This window comes from Lichtheimia ornata (assembly GCF_029851405.1).
Source record: "Lichtheimia ornata isolate CBS 291.66 chromosome Unknown scaffold00046, whole genome shotgun sequence".
In the NCBI taxonomy this organism is placed as follows: Eukaryota; Fungi; Mucoromycota; class Mucoromycetes; order Mucorales; family Lichtheimiaceae; genus Lichtheimia; species Lichtheimia ornata.
This window is the reverse complement of record NW_026695366.1, coordinates 157334-178884: the sequence shown is the minus strand read 5'-3', so window position 1 is coordinate 178884 and position 21551 is coordinate 157334. Positions and strand designations below refer to the sequence as shown.

The following is a 21551-nucleotide window of genomic DNA, read 5'->3' as shown; positions in this document are numbered from 1 at the left end:
AAAAGGGGGGGAAAGGACGGGTGAGAGTATACACGCTACTACGAGTCCGATTCCCATTAAACTCCTTGGGTCACGTGCTGTCCAATGGGTCACCTTGTGTCACAATACCACCATGTTACGTTGTTGCTTCGGATGACAGAGCTTGAATATGATGCAACGCAGATTTCACCTATAGATCAGTTTCTATAAATATATATTTTCTACACCTTGGATATATGTTTGTCAGCAACTTACCTGCTCCTTCAATTGTTCACGATATCGGTATTCTTGAAAGGTATCATCTTCTTGGTGACAGGCATCCCATGCTGCAAGAATGGCTTGGACAACAGCATCAAAGGAGGACCCATATTGGTCACGACGTGTAGGAGTTGCCAAGGCAAGGCAAGCATTGATTCTGACTTTGAAATTGCGACATTGTAACAATGAATGAATCAACGCCGTGTAGATAGCTTTTGTCCATGGATACGGGTCGCCAATAGGAAAATCAGGATTCTTCAACATGTTACTAGCTGCATGACATGCATTCCATCGAGTCTAACAATGGCAAGCTTAATAAACATGTCTTTATGTATCTTGCAATAGTGTATTACCTTGAGAGTGCCGGTCTCGATGTTCTTGCTCAATCCATTCATTGCATTTTTCAGTAACTGGGCACTTTTTCTTGCATGAAAATAATCCTTTGACGTAATACGCAATATACTACCCAGCGCTCTGACAGCATTGGAACGAAGCTATGATTGGGATTATAAGACATCTTGACGATAGAATCATTGTTCAACATTGTTTACCTTGTCATTATCTGTGCAGGCCGATGTAGCGGTGATGATGATGTTGCTCCATGTCACCAAAGGGATCCATTCTTGGAAATCAAATTCGGGATTTTCACTTTCTGCTACGAGAGCATCACCCAAATTGCCTTCGGCCCAACTTGCACGAACACGCACCAGGATGGCCTTGTCGTTCATTTGATCCATAATCGCTGCGGCCATATCCGATACAAAATGTGGGTCACCTCTTAAGGAAGGGAACAAGACAAATACACCAAGCGCTCTGCACGCAGCCGCACGTACGCTAATATCCTGATCGGATGGAAGAGACAACAGTAATGTAACGGCCAACGTTTGATACATGTGCTGCAAAAGAAAAGAGTCAATGACTACCCCAAGTAGAAAGCAAGATCCCCCCAAAATAGACAACTTACGGGTAATTGCTCATACACTGATTTTGGTATACTAGCCAAACAATCACAACTCATGGCTCGCACACCAGCAGCGTCATCAATACAGGATGCTTGAATGTGTTTGCTGAGCATTCCAGTCCACCATGCTAGATACTTGCCCTAAAAGCACCAATATCAATAAGCCCCATTCTTTTTGATCAAGGACTATACACATACCATCCTGGATGAGTCGTCTTCATCGATATGATTACCCATGGCACATCCATAGGACTCGGCAAATGTCATTGCTGCTATACGAACTTTTTCTTCCTTGTGCTCCATGGCAGCTTCAAATCGTTCATGGATCACGTCCTCACGACCGCTATATCCACATCATTTAACAAACCCATCTCTCTCTCACTTCGTGTGTATACTTACTAAATCATGTCGAATTGATGCTTTGCAAGGGTGCCTAGTGTCATCCAAGCCGCTGATACAAGTTCAAGAGACGCTTCTGATGATCCGTCGGGTAGTGTCAATTGTGGTACGAGGTCAATCAAGGGTGGCATTGACTCTTCCACACTTTCCTCAAGCATGTGAGCCCCTTCTTGAGAGCCCGTTTCCAATATGGCTATCACGAGATGCAATATGGCTGTCCTCAATGTTGCGGCTAATCATGGATGAATACTGAGTGAGCATGTATTCTTTGACAAGGTGGAAAAGAAAAGACAACAACATACATGCTTGTGACCATTTCAAAAGAGCTGCTTTGTAAAGGCGTGTCAAATAGCCAGGTGCCAAACGATCATAAGGACAATTGTTGACGAGTGTGCAAGCCAACTTGAAAACCAATGCTGTTACTTGAGGATGATCTTCTTTGGCGAGAGCGTGGATCACTGCAGAATGAAAATCGCGCAATATGGATGCGAGTTGTTGTGATAAGGATGTAAAGGATGATTTGGTATCTCTATCATGGCGAGTGAATAGTGTCGTCCCATGTGTGAGCGTGTATGTACCATGTCTACCTTTCAGAAGCCACGCCGAGGTATTGCTTTGATCCATCAAGCATGGCAATTAATGCATTGCAAACAGCTGTGCGCACCGTTATCATGGGGTCGTACAATAGGATGGTGAAGAGGGAATAAGGTTGATTATCCGAGCGTAATACTGGAAGCAATTTGCCGTCTTGATCCGAGTTGTTGGCAAAAAAGATGAAAAAAGTGTCAGAGAGGAACTTGTGCCAGTAAGATTGTAGTGCGCGTGGTGACGTCTTTGCAATCGCTGCGAGGCATAAAAGAGCATTGATCCGTATTTTAGCATCATCTCGTCTAAGAAAGATCGTCAATGACCATGTTTGCTTCCTTGTTTAGTCCATATGATGCTACTCACTGTTTGCGAGGATTTCCCATAGCAGCTTCGTTGGAATCGGATAACTCAGAGTCTGAACTTGTCAATCCCATGGATTTAAATTCTGTGGGTCGCCATGACAACTGTGCACGATGCGCTGGTTGTTGTTGCTTTTGTAAACGAAGCCGAACTTGCATGGGACGAGAGGTCGATGCCGATGGTGTTGGCTCATCTAAATACGCACATACACTAATGAGACATGGTACGTCCTATTGTAACAAAGCCATCCTATACAATACCAACCTCGATTTGCCATAGAATAGGTCTGCAATGAGACACTCATGAAGATAAATGTGTAGATGATTTGAATAATGTCGCATAGCGGATTGGTCACCAGGCTCTTATCTTGAGACAAGACAAATTGAAGCGCACGCAAGGTACTACTAGCAATCTATTCTCCCTCACAAGGTCAGCATGATGATGATGATGATGGCTGATGCCGTTTATAGATATACCTTTCGAATCGCCGAATCAGCAAAGTCAAGGGTAGATGAAGCGACCATGATAGTGCCATGAGATCCATGCTCGACGGTGCAAATGTTGGCTAAGAGCACTTGATAGTAATCCTTGTAATAGCTTTGTAACTTGGATCCAGCTCCGGCACATGTATTAGCGATGCAATTGATGGCCATACGACGCACTTCAAGGGGTTGAACAGATCGATCGGCAAGCTTGCAGAGGATGTTGGCTATGCGAGGATAGAACTTTTAACAAGCATCGTTAATGGGATTCGATTCTCATTCATCATCATCCTATCTATCCACCAACCTTGACTGTGTTGGAGGCATTTTCAAAGACAAGTGCACTGAGAGCACGTAAAACATCCACGCGAAGATCGGAAGACGTATCCGAGTTTTCAAGAGCATCCAATAGTAATACAATGCAGGCTTCAAATTGTGACGCCCGAAGACTTGACAGCCGTATCTATGATTCTATATTAAAGATCATGCTCGTTGTTGTTGTTGTTTAGAGTGAGCAGCCTACCTGTTTGGAACATTGTCGAAATAGAAACTTGCAGAACGGAGAGAAGCTATCGTCATTGGGTTGGATCGATTTGCTTCCTGCCACAAGAATGTCGACCACTTGCTATTATCCAAAGGTGTCAGTTGCAGAGATGGGGTTGCGTTGGGATCGTTTGTTTACCTGATCCGGCACGTTCTTCACAGGCATTTCGACATTGTTGAGTTCGTTGAGTATGCTGACGAGATTATCGGGTGTATGCGTAGAGTCCAAAGCATGTTGATAATACTGCAGTACAAGCGTGTAGAATGGCTGCATTTCCCCTTTTGTGTAAGAAGATTAAGGCGCGACAAGTGTCGAACATCGGAAGTGCGATATCCGGATGATGTTTTCCTCCGACAGCCAATCACTCATTTGCCCACTATGCAGCCTTCTACAACGCTCTTGCATGTTCCTCTGCCACGACCACATGTAGCAGCTGTTGCTATTAGCAAGGTCATTAATCCATTCCCTCAAGCTACTTGCAGTAGCATGCCTTGCAGTCTTTTCACGTGACCAGCAGATAGCCATCATTATATAGAAGCAGCTTTATTTACGTGTAGCAACTTGCTTTCAATACATACAATTTGCTTATGGATATGGATATGGTATTGGTTTGGTATATGGGATATGTAATGCGTGGAAAAAGTACATGATGCTATCATTGTGAACAATTGGTGCGTCCAATTCTCGTATTTTGTAGTCCTTGTGAAACCTATCAACCACGTCTATCCTTTCACCTTTCGCAAAATGCACGCCCAAAGGATAGAAACTTCTCAAATCAACGCATCTTCCCCGTTGGAGCGATTCGTTGCTGTGAATGATGTTGTTGGATTAAAGGGTTACTTTAGCGAATACGGGATTGCGTTTCTTTAAGAAATTTTTATAAGATCTTCTTCCATCCTGAGTTGGGCCTCGTCAATCAACGTCGTATTCCATACAAAGTAACAAGCGGATGAATGCTGCTTTTTGGGTACATATAGGAAATCCCATTTAGTCATCCCATAACTTACAAGCTATCATATCTTTCCTCTTTGACCGAAGCATTGAGCATTGTAAAGACTAGCGACCTATGGCTATGACATTTATCATCGAAAAAGATAGGTTTATTGTTTGCTGATCGATAAAGGACATGTCATTGTTCAGATATGTATTTACGTAACCAATGGTCAAATGGGTGTAGTGGCTAAGATGCAGGGGACAATGACAGGATGGAAACTTGCATAAAGGGTTGCTAGGCGTCCCACTTTAACCCAGCGTGCTTGAAATCTCCGTCTTACCACGCGACTTTTTTTCTTACTTTTTGCTTCACTTTCCCACCATGCCTGAAGAACAGCTCCAAAACAGCCTTGTAAAGGAACATGACGAGCACGAATCCGAGCAATCCGAAGAAGAGGAGAATGAGAACGAATTGACCAATATCGAAGAAGGTGGGAGAAGAAGAAAAAACCCGCTTGCTTGGATGCTAACATGGTGTGCGTGTGTTCAGGTCTATTGGATGAGTATCCCGAAGACACCACGGTAATGTTTGGAGTCCATTGACAAGTCCTTAAAGTGTTGTATTGATATGCTGCTGTATCAGGAAATAGACGCCGTTCATCTTCGCATTTCCAGCATACCCAATCTCAACTTGACACGCTTTCCTCAACTCGAAGTATGCCTTGAGAACAACCATTATGCACCACTCTATTGACTTGAGTCTCTTTCATCCTTCCCAATAGCGGTTGTGTTTACGACAAAACTTGATCTTGGATATCGAGGGCTTTGAAGGATTGGATAAACTTGTGGAGCTTGACCTTTACGATAACAAGATTAAGCACGTGCGTGGCCTGAATCAGATCACCTCTTTGCAGTAAGTTTCTCTTACAATGGGTGTATCAGCGGGTATTAACATGATGCATGTGACAAGGTACTTGGATCTTTCCTTCAACAAGATCAAGCACATCAAGAACATTGATCAACTCACCAACTTGAGCGACCTTTTCTTTGTGAGCAATCGTATATCAAAGATTGAAAACCTGGATACATTGGTGCAATTGGATAATCTCGAACTCGGTGCAAACAAGATTCGAGTAAGCTGAAAAGGACAAATACGACATCCACATTGGAACTTAGCGTTTGTTGTCATCTACTAGGTCATTGAGAACCTGGATAAACTTGTGAATCTCACCAAACTTTGGCTCGGCAAAAACAAAATCACTCGGCTGGAGGTAAGGTTGGGATGAAAAGGAATCAAGGTTCAATAGGATTAACCTGTGTCTATAGAACTTGAGCCCGTTACGCAATTTGCAGATCCTGAGTATACAAAGCAACCGTATCACCAAATTGGAAGGACTCGATGAATTGCACAATTTGCAAGAGCTCTACTTGTCACATAACGCCATTGAAAAAATAGAAGGCTTGGAAAACAATGTAAGTAAGAGATATAGGAGGACATGATGGAAGCGTTGGCATTGATGTTTTCTTTCCCAAAAGCTCAAGTTGAAGACACTGGATGTGGCCAATAACAAGATAAAGCACATTGAAAACATGTCGCATCTAACGCAGCTAGAGGATTTCTGGGTAAGGGACAACATGGGAAGGGGGCGATGATTGGGTTGATCAAGTGACCAACTTTTGATTTCATAGGCAAACAACAACTTATTCGAGAGTGAATGCTTTGGTGAATTGACAAAGGAATTGGGCGATATAAAGACATTGGATACGATCTATCTCGAAGGAAACCCGATGCAAGCAGCAAACAGAGCAACATACCGCAACAAGGTCCACTTGGCTTTGCCACAAGTGAGGCAAATTGATGCCACGTAAGTGTTTATTGTCACAGATGCATTGTGGATTAGCCTATTGAATGTGTGTTTATGTGTATTTGCAGATATATCAAGTAAAAGAGAGAATCAAAGCGTGGCTTTTATAATATTATGTACAATGAAAAGAAGAAAAGAGGGAAAAAAAAACAGTAATAAGGTATCGATCACTTTTTTTTGTTATTGGATGAGAACTTTTTGCTGTTGAATGGTGTGGGATCCTATACATATAGAATGTCAGCGCAACCCATGATCGACATCATTAAAAGAATCCACTTACAATATGCATGCCTTCCAGGTCATTTTGCAAATCGTCATCTTTGAGCTTGAATACGAGCGCTGGACGTAAAGAAAGAAAAAAGAATAGGTTAAGGATGATGATGGATGTGTTCATGTAATATAAATCAGTAGAATAGGTTGAGGAAAAAGGATATCAGACAATTGTTTTCGCTTGTTGGTTTTGTTGTCAACTTGTTCAATACCACGCCGTCGCAAGGACCGCTTCATCATCCGTGTTTGGGATTCTAATAAAGAATCTACAGGGGGAGAAAAAGTTGAGTCATATGCCAATAGGTGCATCCAAACGTGACATACCATAAGCCAATTCACAATTATCTTTGTCTTCCTTGAGTTTGCGACGTTTTTCTTCCAAAGCAGTAAACAGCTTATCACGCATTTCTCGCTTTTCAGCCTAATTTCCATCCTGGTCAGCCAAAAGAGTAGCGTTTCCATGGCGCCTCTCTCTCTCTCTCACACACACACACACTTACCGAGCATTCTTCTTCCGCTAGCATTCTTTCGCGGTTGAATTGATTATCAATAATGCGTTCATGATAGGCTCGGAATAATCTGGCATCGTGGATTCGTTTTTCACGCGTATACTTCAACTCCTCCAATCCTTGTAAATAGGCAATATGTGTATCTGTGACAACATGAATTGGTGAGCCATGGTTGATTGGGTGGTTGGTTGGGGGGGTGGAGAGTCAACTTACTCTGGTGCACTTGCTTGATTTCTTCTTGTAAGACAGCCAACTTGTCCGCGTAAATCCTATCAACGTGACATATAGATAAGAAACACGAAAACACATCATCATCATCATCATCATGTGCCTTGTTACCTTTCTCTATTCTCCATGAAATCCATGTTGATCTTTTCCAATCGTCCACCCACTTCTTTTCGTTTCTTGGTCCTCCTTTGATCTGCTTCATAATTGCCTACTAGAAAGTTCCATTAGTATTGTATGCCTCTATATTACTGTAGCATGCGTACCTTCTACTAGCCATCCATCTGCATCATCTGCTTCATAATACATGGAATTACTGTTCATGGCTGGAGGTGGTGGTGGATGTGGTGGAGGTTGGATTGAAGTACTTGAACCAGCAGGAGCAGCAACGGTGGTAGCAGTCGTTGTTGTTGTTGTTGTTGTTGTTGGAGGTGGTGTTGTAGTAGATGGATTATAATGGTCGTCAATGACAGGTTGTGCTGAGAGAGGATGTGGAAGATGATGATGCACATGGTACGGTGGATGTAAATGTGGCTGTTGTTGTTGTTGCTGCATTCCGCGGTGTGCATATACACTTGTGATATGAGTGCCACCACTACCACCACCATTACCATTGGGTTGATATGCATAAGCTGTTGGTTCTTCTTGATCCAAAGGTGGCCGTGTAAAAGGCAAAGGAGGAGGAGGAGGAGGAGCAGCAGCAGCAGCAGCAGCATGATGATGATGGGGATGATGATGGGGATGATGGTGATGATAGAGATATGGGTCGTCGCTTTGAGTTGGCATAGGAGGAGGAGGGTGGTTGTGGTGGTTGTGGTTGTGGTTGTGGTGGTGTTGCTGATGACTAGCAGGTGGTGGAGGTTGTGGCCGTTCATGAGCATGGTAGTATTGAGTAGTAGAGCTACCATTGCCTCCCGTCGATGGAGGTGGAGGTGGTGGAGTGTACGATTGAGAAGACGGCGGTAGTGGAGGTGGAGGTAAATGAGCAGGAGTGGTAGAAGTAGTAGTAGCAGCAGCACTAGCACTAGTACTAGTACCAGTAGCAGCAGCACTTGTAGCAGTAGTGGGTTGCGTTATAGAAGACCTTGAGAAAGCAATGTCATTGGACGGTGTCATGGTGTTGCTGTTGTTCACTGGCTTGGAAGTAGTAGTACTCGAGCTACTACCAAGATCGGCCGCTGTTGCTGGTCGTCCTGTTGAGCTGGTGGCAAACATGAAAGGCTGGTCTGCTTCCAACATGGATGCAATGGGCATTCTCCAATTCCAAAGTGGAATGTGTATACAATGAGTGAAGAAGTAGTTGTGTGAGAGCACGAGTATCCCGCAACGTTGGTGGGGAAAGAAAAAAGGAAGGAGAAAAAAAAAAGCTGTCGGGCAACGAGCGATACACGGTCATCACTTCTCACACTCAGCTTAGGGCGGGCTCTACATTATTACCTGCAACAGCAGCAAAGCTGCAGCAGCAGCACTTGGGCAACCGTGACTTGGATATTGGGCGAAGGAGGGGTGGGGGAGGAGGAGGAGGAGGAGGTAAATCCATTTTGGCTGGAGTATAATAAAACCGCGCATTTATTATATAGAAAATCATGATGCGACCAGTATGTTGCTCTTTTTGTCTCGCTTCATTTGACTCTTGAGATTCTCTTCAATGGTTTGAATACTCTCTAAATCTTTCTGTAATGTGTTTGATACATGTCGCATGCCTTCTTGCTCGTGACTCAATAACTATACATCATAAAAAGTCAATCTCCTTGACAGCCCACACATCACCATCATCATCATCATCTCATTATTTACCTCTGCAATGCGTGCCATGTCCTCCTTACTAGTGGCACGCCATGCTTCATAACCATCTTGATTCCCGCTTTGTCGCTTTCTCTTGATGGCTTGTAACGTGGCCCATGATTCTCGAAGTCGGTTGTTGAGTTGCTCTGGTGTAAGCGCTTGCTCGGTCATTTGTTTCAACACCTCCATTAGCCTATGTTCATCATCATGCAGTGGGAAGCCCTTGTATCGAAGCACTTGGACGTATTTCAACATCTAAGATAGCATCATCGGTTAGTGCCAGCCCATTCCCATCGTATAAAGACTTTTTGCCATTACCCGTATTAATCGTTGTGTGAGATCGGTATGTCGTCGTCGTTGCTCATCAAGCTTTACGAGTGATCCAAGCATGTACTTTTGTTGAACAGTCTCTAGCCGCTCTCCAATTTCCTAATCGATATGTGTTATGATTGATTCCCCTTCCAAGATCATGCGCCATTCTTACCATCATTGTCTTTTTGTGTGCATCAAGTTGGATATCTTGCATCTCCATTCGCTTCAATACATCTCCAAAACCTGTCGCTAAAACAGGAACCATACTATAGGCTCACATTAATACACGTACATGGTGTCTTGATGGATGATACCTACGTTGTGGGATCGGGGTTGTTTTGCATAGCTTCATTCCATAAATGCTCGTCTTGATCAGCAGGTCGTGTGTATCGATGTCGTTCATTTGCTGGTACAACATTATAAAAGTAATGCTGGATGGATAGATAGATAGGGGTAAGCTTCGATGATGTTATGCCCGTTTATCAATGATGTTGCTTACTCGGAATTGACACAAGTGAGAGGAGGGATCCCAATGAGCACGAATCAATGCTAATTGTTGCCACACGTTTTGTTGTTGCTGTTGTTGTTGTTGTTGACCCTGTTGCTGTTGCTGTAGTTGCTGTTGTGGTTGCTGGCCTGTCATTGGTGAATAGGTAAGCATCCTGTCTCTTTTTATATTGCAATCATAGTACCTAGGAAAGATGTGGTGCCAAATCCAGTGGCTGCTTGAGGTTTTTGTTGACCTAATCATACGCAAGATGAGTATGATAAAATAGCGATCATGATCATGATAGTAGTAACGAACCGAATATGCTTGTCGTATTAGCTGATCCAAGGTTGAAACCCGTGGTAGTAGAAGTAGTGGTATTTTGAGCACCAAATCCAGTCGATCCCAATCCAAATCCAGTGTTGCTTGTTGGTGCACCAAATCCTGTATTTTGCTTTTGTCCAAAGGTTGTGCTAGGATTGGTACCTCCAAAGCCAAATGATGATGATCCTATACCCAAACATCCATGAATTCATTGCATTGTCTATAGGTAAACGGTATAAAAGTACCTGCTGCCGGTGCTGATGATGTTGTTACTGTAGATGTATTGGTATTTCCAAATCCAAAGCTGCTTCCTGGTGCAGCAGCAGCAGCAGCAGCAGTGCCTCCAAAGAGTGTGCCTGCTGCGTTGGTTGTGTTGTTTGTTGTGCCAAATGGTGTTGTTGAAGTTGTCGCATTGCCTGTATTCGCACCAAACAATGTTCCTGCTGATGTGTTGTTGGTGGTTCCTGCTCCAAAGAGAGTGCCGGCTGCAGTGTTTGTGGTTGCTGGTGTCGTACCGAATCCAGTGGTCGCTGTTGCCAAACAGATGGGGCGTTCAGCTTGATCGTCTTTCAATCCAACAAATTTAGCTTTACCTTGACCTGCATTGGCTCCAAACCCTGTGGATGGTTGACTAGAACTGGACCCAAATGTGAATGCCATGGAATATAATAGAGAGTCTTCAACGCGTCGTCGTTCTTTCACAAGCAAGAGGTCCTACAAAGCGAAAATGTTCAACAGCCGTCACGGGTGTCTCCACTGCCAGCAGACGACATGTGCACTGTGTAACATCTTCCATCCCGCCCACCATGCTATGCAACATTGTACTCGTCCAATACCATAGTCATCCATAGCCCAAAATGTCTTGTAGATACCATAATAAATAAGTTTATTGATCCATTATTACGCCTCTGGTGCAACGCACACCCTCATGTATTTGAAAAAGCTCATTCGCCATAACATTGTCAAAGATATTCAATGATGCTGAAGATTACATCCACGCTGATAGTAAAGGCTTCCATTAAATTACTGCATCGAGTACGTTCTCATAGCAAAGGCCAAGTTTTGTCGATGATGAATAATTAGTGAGCATGGAGTGATCACCAAAATGACAATGAGGACGCTTCAAATCTTCTTTTACGATTAATGAGTGGAAGGATCTTTGTAGCTTATTCATGAAAGGGATCAATCCTTCCTTCCAAGGTAGACATACAAGTTGCAATGAACCCTACCACATCAAATTGAGATTCCTTTATATACCATACACCTTCCTTTCTTTTGTTCTTTGGGTATACCATATCAAGTTGCATTAACCTTGTATGAGTGGGATGTTTGAGACAATGTCCAAAGCCTTTCTTAGAAGATTAGTTATACGACACCTTTAAACCACAGCCTTTTATGGAAAGCTCACAATGATGATAGATCCCCATTGCCACCTTCCCTGGTGACGATCCATACGTCCTCTTTTATTTCTTCGTGCTACCATCTATAGACACATGAGCCTCTTTTACTTGTACACTATCAAGCAAGGATAGTTAAAATGGCTAAAGTTCCTATACTTAAAAGCATAGTATACAACGCGAGTGCTTGATCCAAATGCGGGTTGTTGGTGGAACGCACAATGATACATCTGGTCGGTGCTCAATGCTTCTGGACCCTATTCACGTGATCCAATTTTGCACTCTTCCTTCCTCGTTCCGCGGTACACCATCACCTCCACAAAAACTCAACTTTTCACAATATGCTTGTTGCGTTGAGCTATATGTCAACGTGATGAAACGCGATTCTTTATTGTTAAAACACGAGACAACGCGACATTTATTCAATGATAAGAGCGAGTACGTGTTGTGTTCCATAAAGTTCGAAAAAGAGGCTAAGGTGGTGTCATCAACCAAAAAGTGCTACCCTCGGAAGCGTGTATATAGCACTATCCGCAAGGGGGAGGTATAGAGAGGATCATTGACGTAAGGTATGTGTTTCTCCACCACTGTCGGAAGTTCAAGTAGCGTTCCTTAGCTTGTGATCATGCGCTTTCATGTGGAGCACTTTCTCGGAAAAAGCCGCTGATTATAAAAATATAAGCATGCCCGAAACGCGTTGATCTGGTTGAATCCATCATCTTTTCCTCCTCTTTTTCATAATGTCTGTTTCCAAGGTTCACGCTCGCCAGATCTTTGATTCTCGTGGCAACCCCACTGTTGAAGTTGAAGTCACCACTGCCAAGGGTGTCTTCCGTGCCGCCGTTCCTTCTGGTGCCTCCACTGGTGTTCACGAAGCACTTGAATTGCGTGACCAAATCAAGGCCGATTACGTTGGCAAGGGTAATGAAAAGGCATTTATTGGTGTATACATGACATGTATGATTAAAACATTGGGCATTTGTGTAGGTGTTTTCAAGGCTGTTGAAAATGTCAACAAGATTATTGGTCCCGCTTTGATTGATTCCAAGCTCAACGTGATTGAACAAAAGGCCATTGACAACTTTTTGCTTGAGTTGGATGGTACTCCCAACAAGAGCAAGCTTGGTGCCAATGCCATCTTGGGTGTTTCTTTGGCTATTGCCAAGGCTGGTGCTGGTGAGAAGGGTGTGCCTTTGTATGTGCACTTTGCCGATTTGGCTGGTTCCAAGAAGCCTTTTGTTCTCCCTGTCCCTGCTTTCAATGTCATCAACGGTGGTTCCCATGCTGGTAACAAGCTTGCCATGCAAGAATTTATGATCATGCCTACTGGTGCCAAGTCCTTCACTGAAGCCATGAAGATTGGCAGCGAAGTGTACCATGCTTTGAAGGGTGTCATCAAGGCCAAGTATGGTCAAGATGCTACCAATGTGGGTGATGAAGGTGGTTTTGCCCCCAACATCCAAGATAACAAGGAAGGTCTTGAGCTTTTGGTTACTGCTATTGAAAAGGCTGGTTACACTGGCAAGGTCAAGATTGCCATGGATTGTGCTGCCTCTGAATTCTACAAGGATGGCAAGTACGATCTTGACTTTAAGAACCCCAACTCCAACGCTGCCGACTACTTGACTGGTGAGCAGCTTTCAGAATTGTACAAGTCTTTTGCCGACAAGTACCCGAGTAAGTATCGGAAGGGGATCGGAGGAGATCGGAAAGATGGTTTGTTAACTGAGGGGGAAATTTTCTAGTCGTGTCTATTGAGGATGCCTTTGACCAAGATGACTGGGACAACTGGAGCCACCTCCTTGGTACCTCCGATTTCCAACTTGTTGGTGATGATTTGACCGTCACCAACCCTAAGCGTATTGCTACTGCTATTGAAAAGAAGGCCTGCAATGCTCTCTTGCTTAAGGTCAACCAAATTGGCTCCGTCACTGAAAGTATTCAAGCCGCTTTGGACTCTCAAAATGCTGGTTGGGGTGTGATGGTGTCTCACCGTTCTGGTGAAACCGAAGATACCACCATTGCCGATTTGGTTGTTGGTTTGCGTACTGGTCAAATCAAGACTGGTGCTCCTTGCCGTTCCGAACGCCTCGCAAAGTTGAACCAACTTTTGCGTATCGAAGAAGAATTGGGTGCCAATGCCATCTATGCTGGTGAAAACTTCCGCAAGGCCCATGAATTGTAAATAGTAGTAGCCCATCACACGTGATCATTTTACCCCCCCCAACCCAACACACCTCTTACACCAATAAAAAAAAGCAGCATCGTCACTACACTTTTATTTGCAACCATGATTGTCGAAACATGCTAAATCCTAACGCCATTGAGTTCAAACCACGTCCAGCTACTACGACGACTACGACTACTACGGAGCAACAACAACAACAACAACAACCAAAAGCCGATTCGAGCCATTCTTCACGTCGTTCAAGTAAAGCAACCACGCATGGAAAGCGTCCCACCCAAGTGACCAACGCCGGTCATGCAGGCAGCAGCAATGCTAAACAAAAGAAAAAGAAGCAGCCTCAAGAGCATGGCAAACAACAGCAGCAGCCTTCTCGTCGCAAAGGACGTGCTGAATCTTTACCGGTATCCAAGGATACCCCCCAACAACATGCCTTTTTTGATCAACCAGCAAAATTCATCACCCTAGAAGAAACCATTGATCCAATATGCCAGTTATCGATCAAAGATCGAAGCGAGAAAAAGATCGTGCATGGATACGAACGATACATTGAATGGGTAATGCAAGTTTATCTATTGCTGGTGGTTGCTAAGGAAACCCCTTTTCTTATCATGTAGATTGGACAATCCTTGAAGGCCTTTGATACAGTAACCGTTGTCGGAATGGATAATGCCATTGCTGATGTTGTATCACTCGTCAACATTATGCAACAACGAGGGATCGGAGAGCACGAAGGTAAATATCAAAACACAAAAGCAAGTAGTAGTAGACTAAAGCATGTTCTTCTTTAGAGGTGGAAACGTTTACTTTGCAACCTACCCCTAAACGCTATACAAGTGGTATCCAAGTCAAGCTACATAGTATATAGTTTCCTCCATTACTCAATAAAGCGTGTTTGTATTCCAGTGACATGGCTCATCTCGGTTGAAATTCATATACGGTGATTGTTGGATGTGATCAGGTTATTCACGATGGAATGCATCCACCATTACAGCCATATGTTTTTGTGAATGAGGCCGTTTATTGCATATCGATGTATCGAGGCACAGTGAGCAATTCATTGTTTTGCATCATGCTGGTCTTTAGCTGAGGGATCGTTGTAGAGGGTGCTTCATCTGGTAAACGTGAATACCGTTTAATAAACCTATTGATATAGCTGTTCCTTTCATCACGCCCTCCATTAAGCTAACATTCATACAGTGTTCCACTTTTATCAACATCACTGCTACTGTAGCAGGTTGCTGATAAACAAGCCATCTTTTTCTTTCGACAAGGAATTCGCCCACATACTACTCTTTGCTGTGGTCGTTATAGCAATAACCATAAAGTAGCATTTCCTCAACAACACTTTCAGTTGCTATGGCAACATAGAATTAGCAAATCAAGCGGGTTTTTATTGTTCCCATTTTGAGTTGGCGGTAATTGTATAGCAATGACAGGTCGGCATGAAAGACCCGCGAGTAATTTGGTAAGGCCTCGATCCCCAATCTCGTTGGACTTCCATCTTTATTCAAATCGATATAATGTAAGGATCGAGTTAAGGGAATGGAAGGATGGATGAATCAAGGGATGGATGGATGGATGGATGGATGGATGAATCAATGGATGCAATGGGATATGGATTGGAATTGACATCTTTGTAATAGCCATAATGAAGTACCTCGCCGCTTATCTTCTTCTTACTGCTGGTGGTAAGGCCAACCCTGCTGCTGAGGATATCAAGTCCCTTTTGAGCTCTGTTGGTGTTGAAGCTGAAGACGAGCGCATTTCCGCCTTGATTGCTGCTCTCAAGGACAAGGATGTCAACGAGGTAATGACGCCATGGTGTTTGACATGTCGTGTTCTTTTTTACTTATGCATTGATAGGTTCTCGCTGAAGGCAAGGAGAAGCTTGCTTCCGTTCCTACTGGTGGTGCCGTTGCTGCTGGTGGTGCCGCTGCTGGTGGTGCTGCTGAGGAGGCCAAGGAAGAAGCCAAGGAAGAAGAGAAGGAAGAATCTGATGAGGATATGGGCTTCGGTCTCTTTGACTAAACAAGCAAATACATGCATATTGCCAATAAATCCATCACTTCATAATAATAGCTTCCATAATTTATTTGGATATCTTCTCTATGAGGGATTGAACTAGAGGCCACACTTGCTTACGTGACATTTTCACATTGCCCTGATGATAAAATGTAATATGGGCGGTATCCTTGGGTTGGAATGGACGATGCGTTAAATTGATGGATGAATCATGTTCCAATAACTCCTTGACAACGAGCAATTTATCATTGTGAACAAAAAGAGCTAGTTCACGTTCATAGCAACCATCATGATCATAGCCAGTCAAGACAATCTCAAAGTCCAAATGACGTTCCTGGATGTAGGCTTGTGTATCTTGTATCACATTGTCCATGCCATCACGTTCAACCCATGCTTTAAGGTACCAAGGCATTGAACTTGTTCCCACACGAAAGCCATCGACCACCCATTCCTTGTAATCTTTGCGTAGGAGATCGCGGGTGCACAAGTGGGTTACGCGAGACTTGACACGCTCAATCTCTTCATGTCGTTTCTTGATATCAGCGTCATCCATTTGTCCCCCCGTGATTTTGCGAAAAGCATCCACATCGGTGTCTGTCGTCTTGCCCAATTCCCATTGAAGACCAATAGTATCCACCAAAATAGGACCCAATGCAAGGTTGGCAAGTGGCGTATCAGGTACAAAGTAATCTGGAAAATGTTCAATGACAAGGGAGGTGCAGGAACCCACCATGCGAACATCACGAGGTACTGCATTCGTGTAGAAACCTTCATCGACATGATGATCAAGTACGGCCACCACCTTGTTATTCCATGCTTCGGCGAAAGGAGGCGTGAGGCGGTTGTGATCCACGAGTACTACGGATGATGTTTCTTGTGTCTCAAGAGTGCTGACGTCGATTTGGTCCATGTAAACAAGCTTTTTACATTCGATACCTGCTGAACTTAGCACGTAATCGATCTCAGGCCGTAGTTCAATGTCTGCCAACGGCACCTTAACAAGAGGGACGTATAATGTTGTTGCGTCCACCTGACTACTGCAGTAGGCAAAAGATAACGCTGAAACAACCGAGTCAAGGTCTAAAAAGTTCGTGTATGTGAATAATGGTATCTACTTTTATGGCTATGTGACCTTTACCTGCCGAGTCGTTTCCTGTTACGATGGTAATCTTTTGTGGTTCATTGGTTCTTAGGCGAGCATGGACGCCATCGAGGAAGGTGTTGATCGTCATGGCAACCGGGATACGTGACGATACGAGGGTGTGTGACCGTCGGCGTGAGGGAGAGACATATCGACTGAGTTGCAGGCGTGAAAAAACAATTGGAAGGAGTTGTTGTAGGTTGTTCCTTGCTCCAGCTGATAATAACAACATGTTGTGTCGTGCACAAGCAGGTATGATAAATACACTTGAATGGCGGCTTTGTAGTAATGCGTATTCACTTTTATGGCACTCGATAAGCTTGGCGTACTTCGACTCAAGTCGTTTCGAAATGCAATTTCCACAGCTCTGCAGCCCAATTCGCAAAGAAGCATCCAAAGCAGATCAAGAAGGAAAACCTTGCCAAGCGTGCTGCCAAAGCTGCCGAATTTGAACGCTCCAAACCATCACCCATTGTATCGCAACACACCTCCTTTTTCGAAACGCTCCACACACCTGCTAGCGCCTACGCCTCGTCTCAAGATACACAACACTTTTTAACCAAGGCCGACCGTGATTTTTTGTTTGAGCAAACACCTCGAGACACAGTGGAAGCCAGCAATTTGGGAGCTGTGGAAGGCGTTGATGAAGCATTGAAGCATGAACAAGGCAAAGTGGATATCATGAAAAAGTTGGTGGGTCTCCAGAATGGCAATGCAAAGGCTGTTCAGCTATGGAACATCCAACGAACAATCGATTGGTTCCAACAGAAACCAGGTGATACTGGCAGCCCTGAAGTACAAGGTAAATTCCACAGTTTGTGTGTATACGCTTTATGCTAATAATAGGAGGTGATCAATCATAGCTGGTATCTTGACAGTGCGCATACACAACTTGTATTCCCATCTCCAACAACATCGCAAGGATAAGCACAACTATAAGCAACTTCGATCGATGGTGCACAAGCGTGCAAAGATCTTAAAATATCTCAAGAGCAAGGATTTGGAACGATACAACACCTGCTTAAGCCAGCTTGGTTTGCAACCTAGAGCAGTAGAAGGCGAGATTACTCTGTAAATTAGTAGCAACACATAAAAGTAGTCAGCAACATTAGATTTTTTTGGTTCAACTTTATCATGTCAAGTTGTGATGCGTAGAATATGGATGCAATGAGTTGCTCAAGTGCGTTGTTAGAGATAGCGTCATGGGGTAGCGAACCATCTATTGAAAAAGTGTGTATGATATTTAATTTAGGGTGAAGCCTACTTTTTCATGACATCTTTGCTTTCACCTTTTGTTGCTCATCCAAAACTTAGATATTGGGTCAAGGTTTGATCATGTACACATATAAGATGGATACGCAAAGATGTAGAATCGAACGTTGGAAAGCCATCATCCTTTTATATCATGAAAGCTTTGCGTTGCCAGGCAACTGCAGTTGACTAGCAATGGTACAACCCAAATTTCCCTCCCAGCCTGGGATTTCAACATCTTCATACTCCCCCCATTAGTCGGCGTACCCATCCAACACCATCTTCGCATACTACGTGCAATGTACAACAACATTAATCGATGTTCTCCACTCAACAGGAAGGGTTGAATATGTCAAAGGAGGATACGTTCTTTTATGGATGACATCATGTTGACATTTGGGTGGTGGTACTATGGTCATGCGACTTGGATTCCAATTGCACGTCACTTCAGCGCCATTTTCATGCAACCAGGTTATTCCTCGGCCTGTTTCATTTCATTAGCGAAAAACCGGAGGAGAAAAAAAAAGCTATGCCACACACCACACACTGACCTCATTCCCACACCTGTCCTCTTCATCATGGCTGAAGTGCATCCAAGCTGGTCATCACCATCTCCATCGTCGTTGGGTTCACCCACAGCGCCTGATGAACTTATCAATTCCTTGCGGGACCATTCGCTATTTCAACGCTCCAACAATGCCATGTTTCTTGAGGATATTGCACGCAACATGCATATTCGAACGTATGGGCCACGGGATGTGATTATCGTCGAGGGTGAACAAGCCAAGGCTATGTTTCTATTACTACGAGGATCCGTGGATGTATGTTCAGCCGACTTTGAACGACTCTATGCGACATTGGACCAGGGCACGTGCTTTGGTGAGATTGGCATCTTGTATTCGATTCCACGTACAGCGACAGTGGTGGCAAAGAGCAAGTGTACAGTGGCCGTGCTTACAGCTGAAAAGGTGGCATCCATTCTTCCTGATTATCCCGAAGTCGAGCAGATCTTACGCAATGAAGCCCAGGAACGTTTGGCTATGCTCAACAAGTGTCCTAATGAACCAACAACAAGACGATCCAGTATGATTGCTTCCTTTGATGCCACTAGTGCACGCAATCATTTGCAAAAAGTAAGTCTTTTACTATATACTAGGGAAAAATGGTTCTATTAACATGATGGTGGTATTAGGTAGCTCTTTTCAAGGAGTGTCCAGAAGAATTCTTACATCAAATCTCACTAAAATTGGAGCCCAAGAGCTATCCACCCAATGCTCGTATTATTCGCAAAGATGATATTGGAGATGAAATGTTTTTCATTATCGATGGTATGCATATTTGGCAAGCTCTGTGACATGTTGATCCATGCTAAAAGAGGCCACACAATAGGAACGGTGCAGATTTTATCGAGCAATAATGATGTGGTTGCACGTTTGGGATCGGGTGATTACTTTGGGGAGATATCCATTCTACTTGATGTACCGCGTACAGCCGATGTACGATCCGTGACACACGTTGACATGTACGTCTTGAGCAAGGCCGATTTTATTCAAGTTTGTGCAAGTTATCCACAACTCGACAGGCGATTCAAGGACTTGGCTAATCAAACGCATCGTAACATACAGCAACAGGTAAGTGAATAGGCAACTAGGCAATGAAGACAACAACATCCTTAAAGTTACTTGTGTACTCTAGCTGGAAGAGATAACCCATGGCATGGCATCCATTGACAAAGCGGCTGTATGCAGCACCACCTGTGATCAAGATCCTACATTGCCTGCAAGGGATGATATCATGAAGCTTAGGGAAACGGGTGGTAGACGACGTAGACCAAGTATTGCAGTATGGGCTGATCCATCCTTGTTGGCATTATCACAGCAAAAGCAGACTCAACTATCACCACCTGAATCACCATCACCACCACAACAACGTAAACTATCGTCATCATCACCATTCATTTCTTCTTCAATTCCACCATCCGCTTTGCCGAGCAAAAGTCGTTTAGCATCCATGCTATTGGAGGAAAGGAATCTCGCATTACGATTGATGCATCATTTGGAGTTTGGCAGCGTATTACAATTGGCAGCAACATCACATGCGTTGCGATCACAATTATTCTCGCCTGCATTATTGACACGCGTTGACTTGGAATCCGTACACAAGCGTGTGACCGATGATGTCTTGACAGCTCTTAGTGGCACCATTGGCCCTCATGTACAATCACTCTCGCTCGCCCATTGCTTTCATATCACTGATACAGGGCTGATCACGCTACTTGAACAATGTACACAGCTTGAAGAGCTCAATCTCAATTCTTGTTGGCTGATTACGGATACAAGCTTACTTGCACTACCAGCATCGGTGAAACGACTCGACTTGTCCAACTGTCGCAAGATTACCGATAGAGGATTATATCATGTTGTGGGTGGATTGACACATTTGACATTGTCATATTGCAAAAACGTGACCAACCGATCCATGGCCTTGATGGGTGAAAAAAGTAATGCGAGGCTCGAATATCTCAATTTGCAACGGTGCACAACCATATCTGATGCTGGATTTGAGACATGGCAACAGCAACAAATGGCTGCTTTGCGTTCGATTGATTTGAGTGATTGCAGCTTTTTAACTGATAAGGCGATCCGTCGACTTGTGCATGCAGCACCGAGGCTTGAAAATGTGTGTCTCAGCTTTTGTTGTGCCCTGAGTGAATCCGCAATTGAAGCCATTGCATCATTACCAAATCTTTCAAAGCTTGATCTTAGTTTTTGTGGTGCAGCTGTATCCGATGCCTCCATATCTATCCTTTTAGCTGCTCGTTCCAATACGCTTCAAGTACTCAACCTTCGAGGATGCATTCGTCTCTCAGCTATGGGATTGATGTCAGGTCTTGAGCATGCTCGTGTCTTGAGGCATCTTAATGTTAGTCAATGCCCTGGTATCAGCAAGCAAGCCCATAGTATGCTTCTCACCCATGGTCTTTTCACTCTTGTTTGATCCTTCATTTTTGTACATATTTCGCAATAAAAGAAAGCATGTTCAGGTTTAGATATTTACATAGAGTGATCGAAATGGGATGGCTACTATTCTACATTATCATTATGGGGGGCAGTTGTATGATCATTTGGCATGTGGGAAAGGACGAATCGTCTCAGCTACTCAATGAGTGAGTGGCTGACATGTAACAACAGGCGGCCGAAATTTTGCTATTTTGTGACGCGACTACCACCTTTTTTTTTCTCGCTCTTTTACACCTGATCCGTCATTCGAC

General features: G+C 43.8%; 10 protein-coding genes across 10 annotated transcripts; 6 read left to right on the top strand and 4 right to left on the bottom strand.

Moving 5' to 3' along the window:
- Positions 1–115: 115 nt before the first annotated feature.
- O0I10_008614 (uncharacterized protein) lies at positions 116–3844 on the bottom strand (the record flags this gene model as incomplete). The annotated part of the gene is made up of 15 exons (XM_058488617.1): positions 116–169; positions 235–534; positions 591–731; positions 789–1133; positions 1202–1339; positions 1397–1541; positions 1598–1829; positions 1900–2126; positions 2185–2487; positions 2549–2738; positions 2810–2957; positions 3022–3270; positions 3335–3490; positions 3551–3652; positions 3710–3844. 15 exons carry the CDS (start codon positions 3842–3844, stop codon positions 116–118), a joined length of 2865 nt encoding a protein of 954 aa, XP_058340642.1.
- A 1042-nt stretch (positions 3845–4886) lies between these two features.
- Positions 4887–6373, top strand: O0I10_008613 (uncharacterized protein; the record flags this gene model as incomplete). The annotated part of the gene is made up of 9 exons (XM_058488616.1): positions 4887–4995; positions 5055–5086; positions 5148–5219; positions 5287–5417; positions 5475–5637; positions 5701–5775; positions 5831–5977; positions 6041–6127; positions 6194–6373. The coding sequence occupies 9 exons, from the start codon at positions 4887–4889 to the stop codon at positions 6371–6373; spliced, it is 996 nt and encodes a 331-aa protein (XP_058340641.1).
- Positions 6374–6759: 386 nt separating this feature from the next.
- O0I10_008612 (uncharacterized protein) lies at positions 6760–8612 on the bottom strand (the record flags this gene model as incomplete). The annotated part of the gene is made up of 6 exons (XM_058488615.1): positions 6760–6905; positions 6964–7060; positions 7140–7291; positions 7362–7417; positions 7488–7587; positions 7640–8612. The coding sequence occupies 6 exons, from the start codon at positions 8610–8612 to the stop codon at positions 6760–6762; spliced, it is 1524 nt and encodes a 507-aa protein (XP_058340640.1).
- A 345-nt stretch (positions 8613–8957) lies between these two features.
- Positions 8958–10941, bottom strand: O0I10_008611 (uncharacterized protein; the record flags this gene model as incomplete). Its single annotated transcript, XM_058488614.1, has 10 exons — positions 8958–9098; positions 9171–9413; positions 9477–9587; positions 9643–9736; positions 9789–9901; positions 9970–10106; positions 10163–10213; positions 10276–10467; positions 10527–10811; positions 10875–10941. 10 exons carry the CDS (start codon positions 10939–10941, stop codon positions 8958–8960), a joined length of 1434 nt encoding a protein of 477 aa, XP_058340639.1.
- A 1477-nt stretch (positions 10942–12418) lies between these two features.
- Positions 12419–13863, top strand: O0I10_008610 (enolase; the record flags this gene model as incomplete). The annotated part of the gene is made up of 3 exons (XM_058488613.1): positions 12419–12599; positions 12666–13355; positions 13424–13863. The coding sequence occupies 3 exons, from the start codon at positions 12419–12421 to the stop codon at positions 13861–13863; spliced, it is 1311 nt and encodes a 436-aa protein (XP_058340638.1).
- Positions 13864–13982: 119 nt separating this feature from the next.
- On the top strand, positions 13983–14731 carry O0I10_008609 (uncharacterized protein; the record flags this gene model as incomplete). Its single annotated transcript, XM_058488612.1, has 3 exons — positions 13983–14420; positions 14481–14598; positions 14655–14731. The coding sequence occupies 3 exons, from the start codon at positions 13983–13985 to the stop codon at positions 14729–14731; spliced, it is 633 nt and encodes a 210-aa protein (XP_058340637.1).
- A 783-nt stretch (positions 14732–15514) lies between these two features.
- Positions 15515–15894, top strand: O0I10_008608 (uncharacterized protein; the record flags this gene model as incomplete). Its single annotated transcript, XM_058488611.1, has 2 exons — positions 15515–15673; positions 15730–15894. 2 exons carry the CDS (start codon positions 15515–15517, stop codon positions 15892–15894), a joined length of 324 nt encoding a protein of 107 aa, XP_058340636.1.
- A 61-nt stretch (positions 15895–15955) lies between these two features.
- Positions 15956–17120, bottom strand: O0I10_008607 (uncharacterized protein; the record flags this gene model as incomplete). The annotated part of the gene is made up of 2 exons (XM_058488610.1): positions 15956–16968; positions 17027–17120. The coding sequence occupies 2 exons, from the start codon at positions 17118–17120 to the stop codon at positions 15956–15958; spliced, it is 1107 nt and encodes a 368-aa protein (XP_058340635.1).
- Positions 17121–17259: 139 nt separating this feature from the next.
- On the top strand, positions 17260–18104 carry O0I10_008606 (ribosomal protein S15; the record flags this gene model as incomplete). The annotated part of the gene is made up of 3 exons (XM_058488609.1): positions 17260–17281; positions 17349–17831; positions 17893–18104. 3 exons carry the CDS (start codon positions 17260–17262, stop codon positions 18102–18104), a joined length of 717 nt encoding a protein of 238 aa, XP_058340634.1.
- Positions 18105–18858: 754 nt separating this feature from the next.
- O0I10_008605 (uncharacterized protein) lies at positions 18859–21277 on the top strand (the record flags this gene model as incomplete). The annotated part of the gene is made up of 4 exons (XM_058488608.1): positions 18859–19413; positions 19473–19608; positions 19670–19911; positions 19976–21277. The coding sequence occupies 4 exons, from the start codon at positions 18859–18861 to the stop codon at positions 21275–21277; spliced, it is 2235 nt and encodes a 744-aa protein (XP_058340633.1).
- Between the last annotated feature and the right edge of the window lie 274 nt (positions 21278–21551).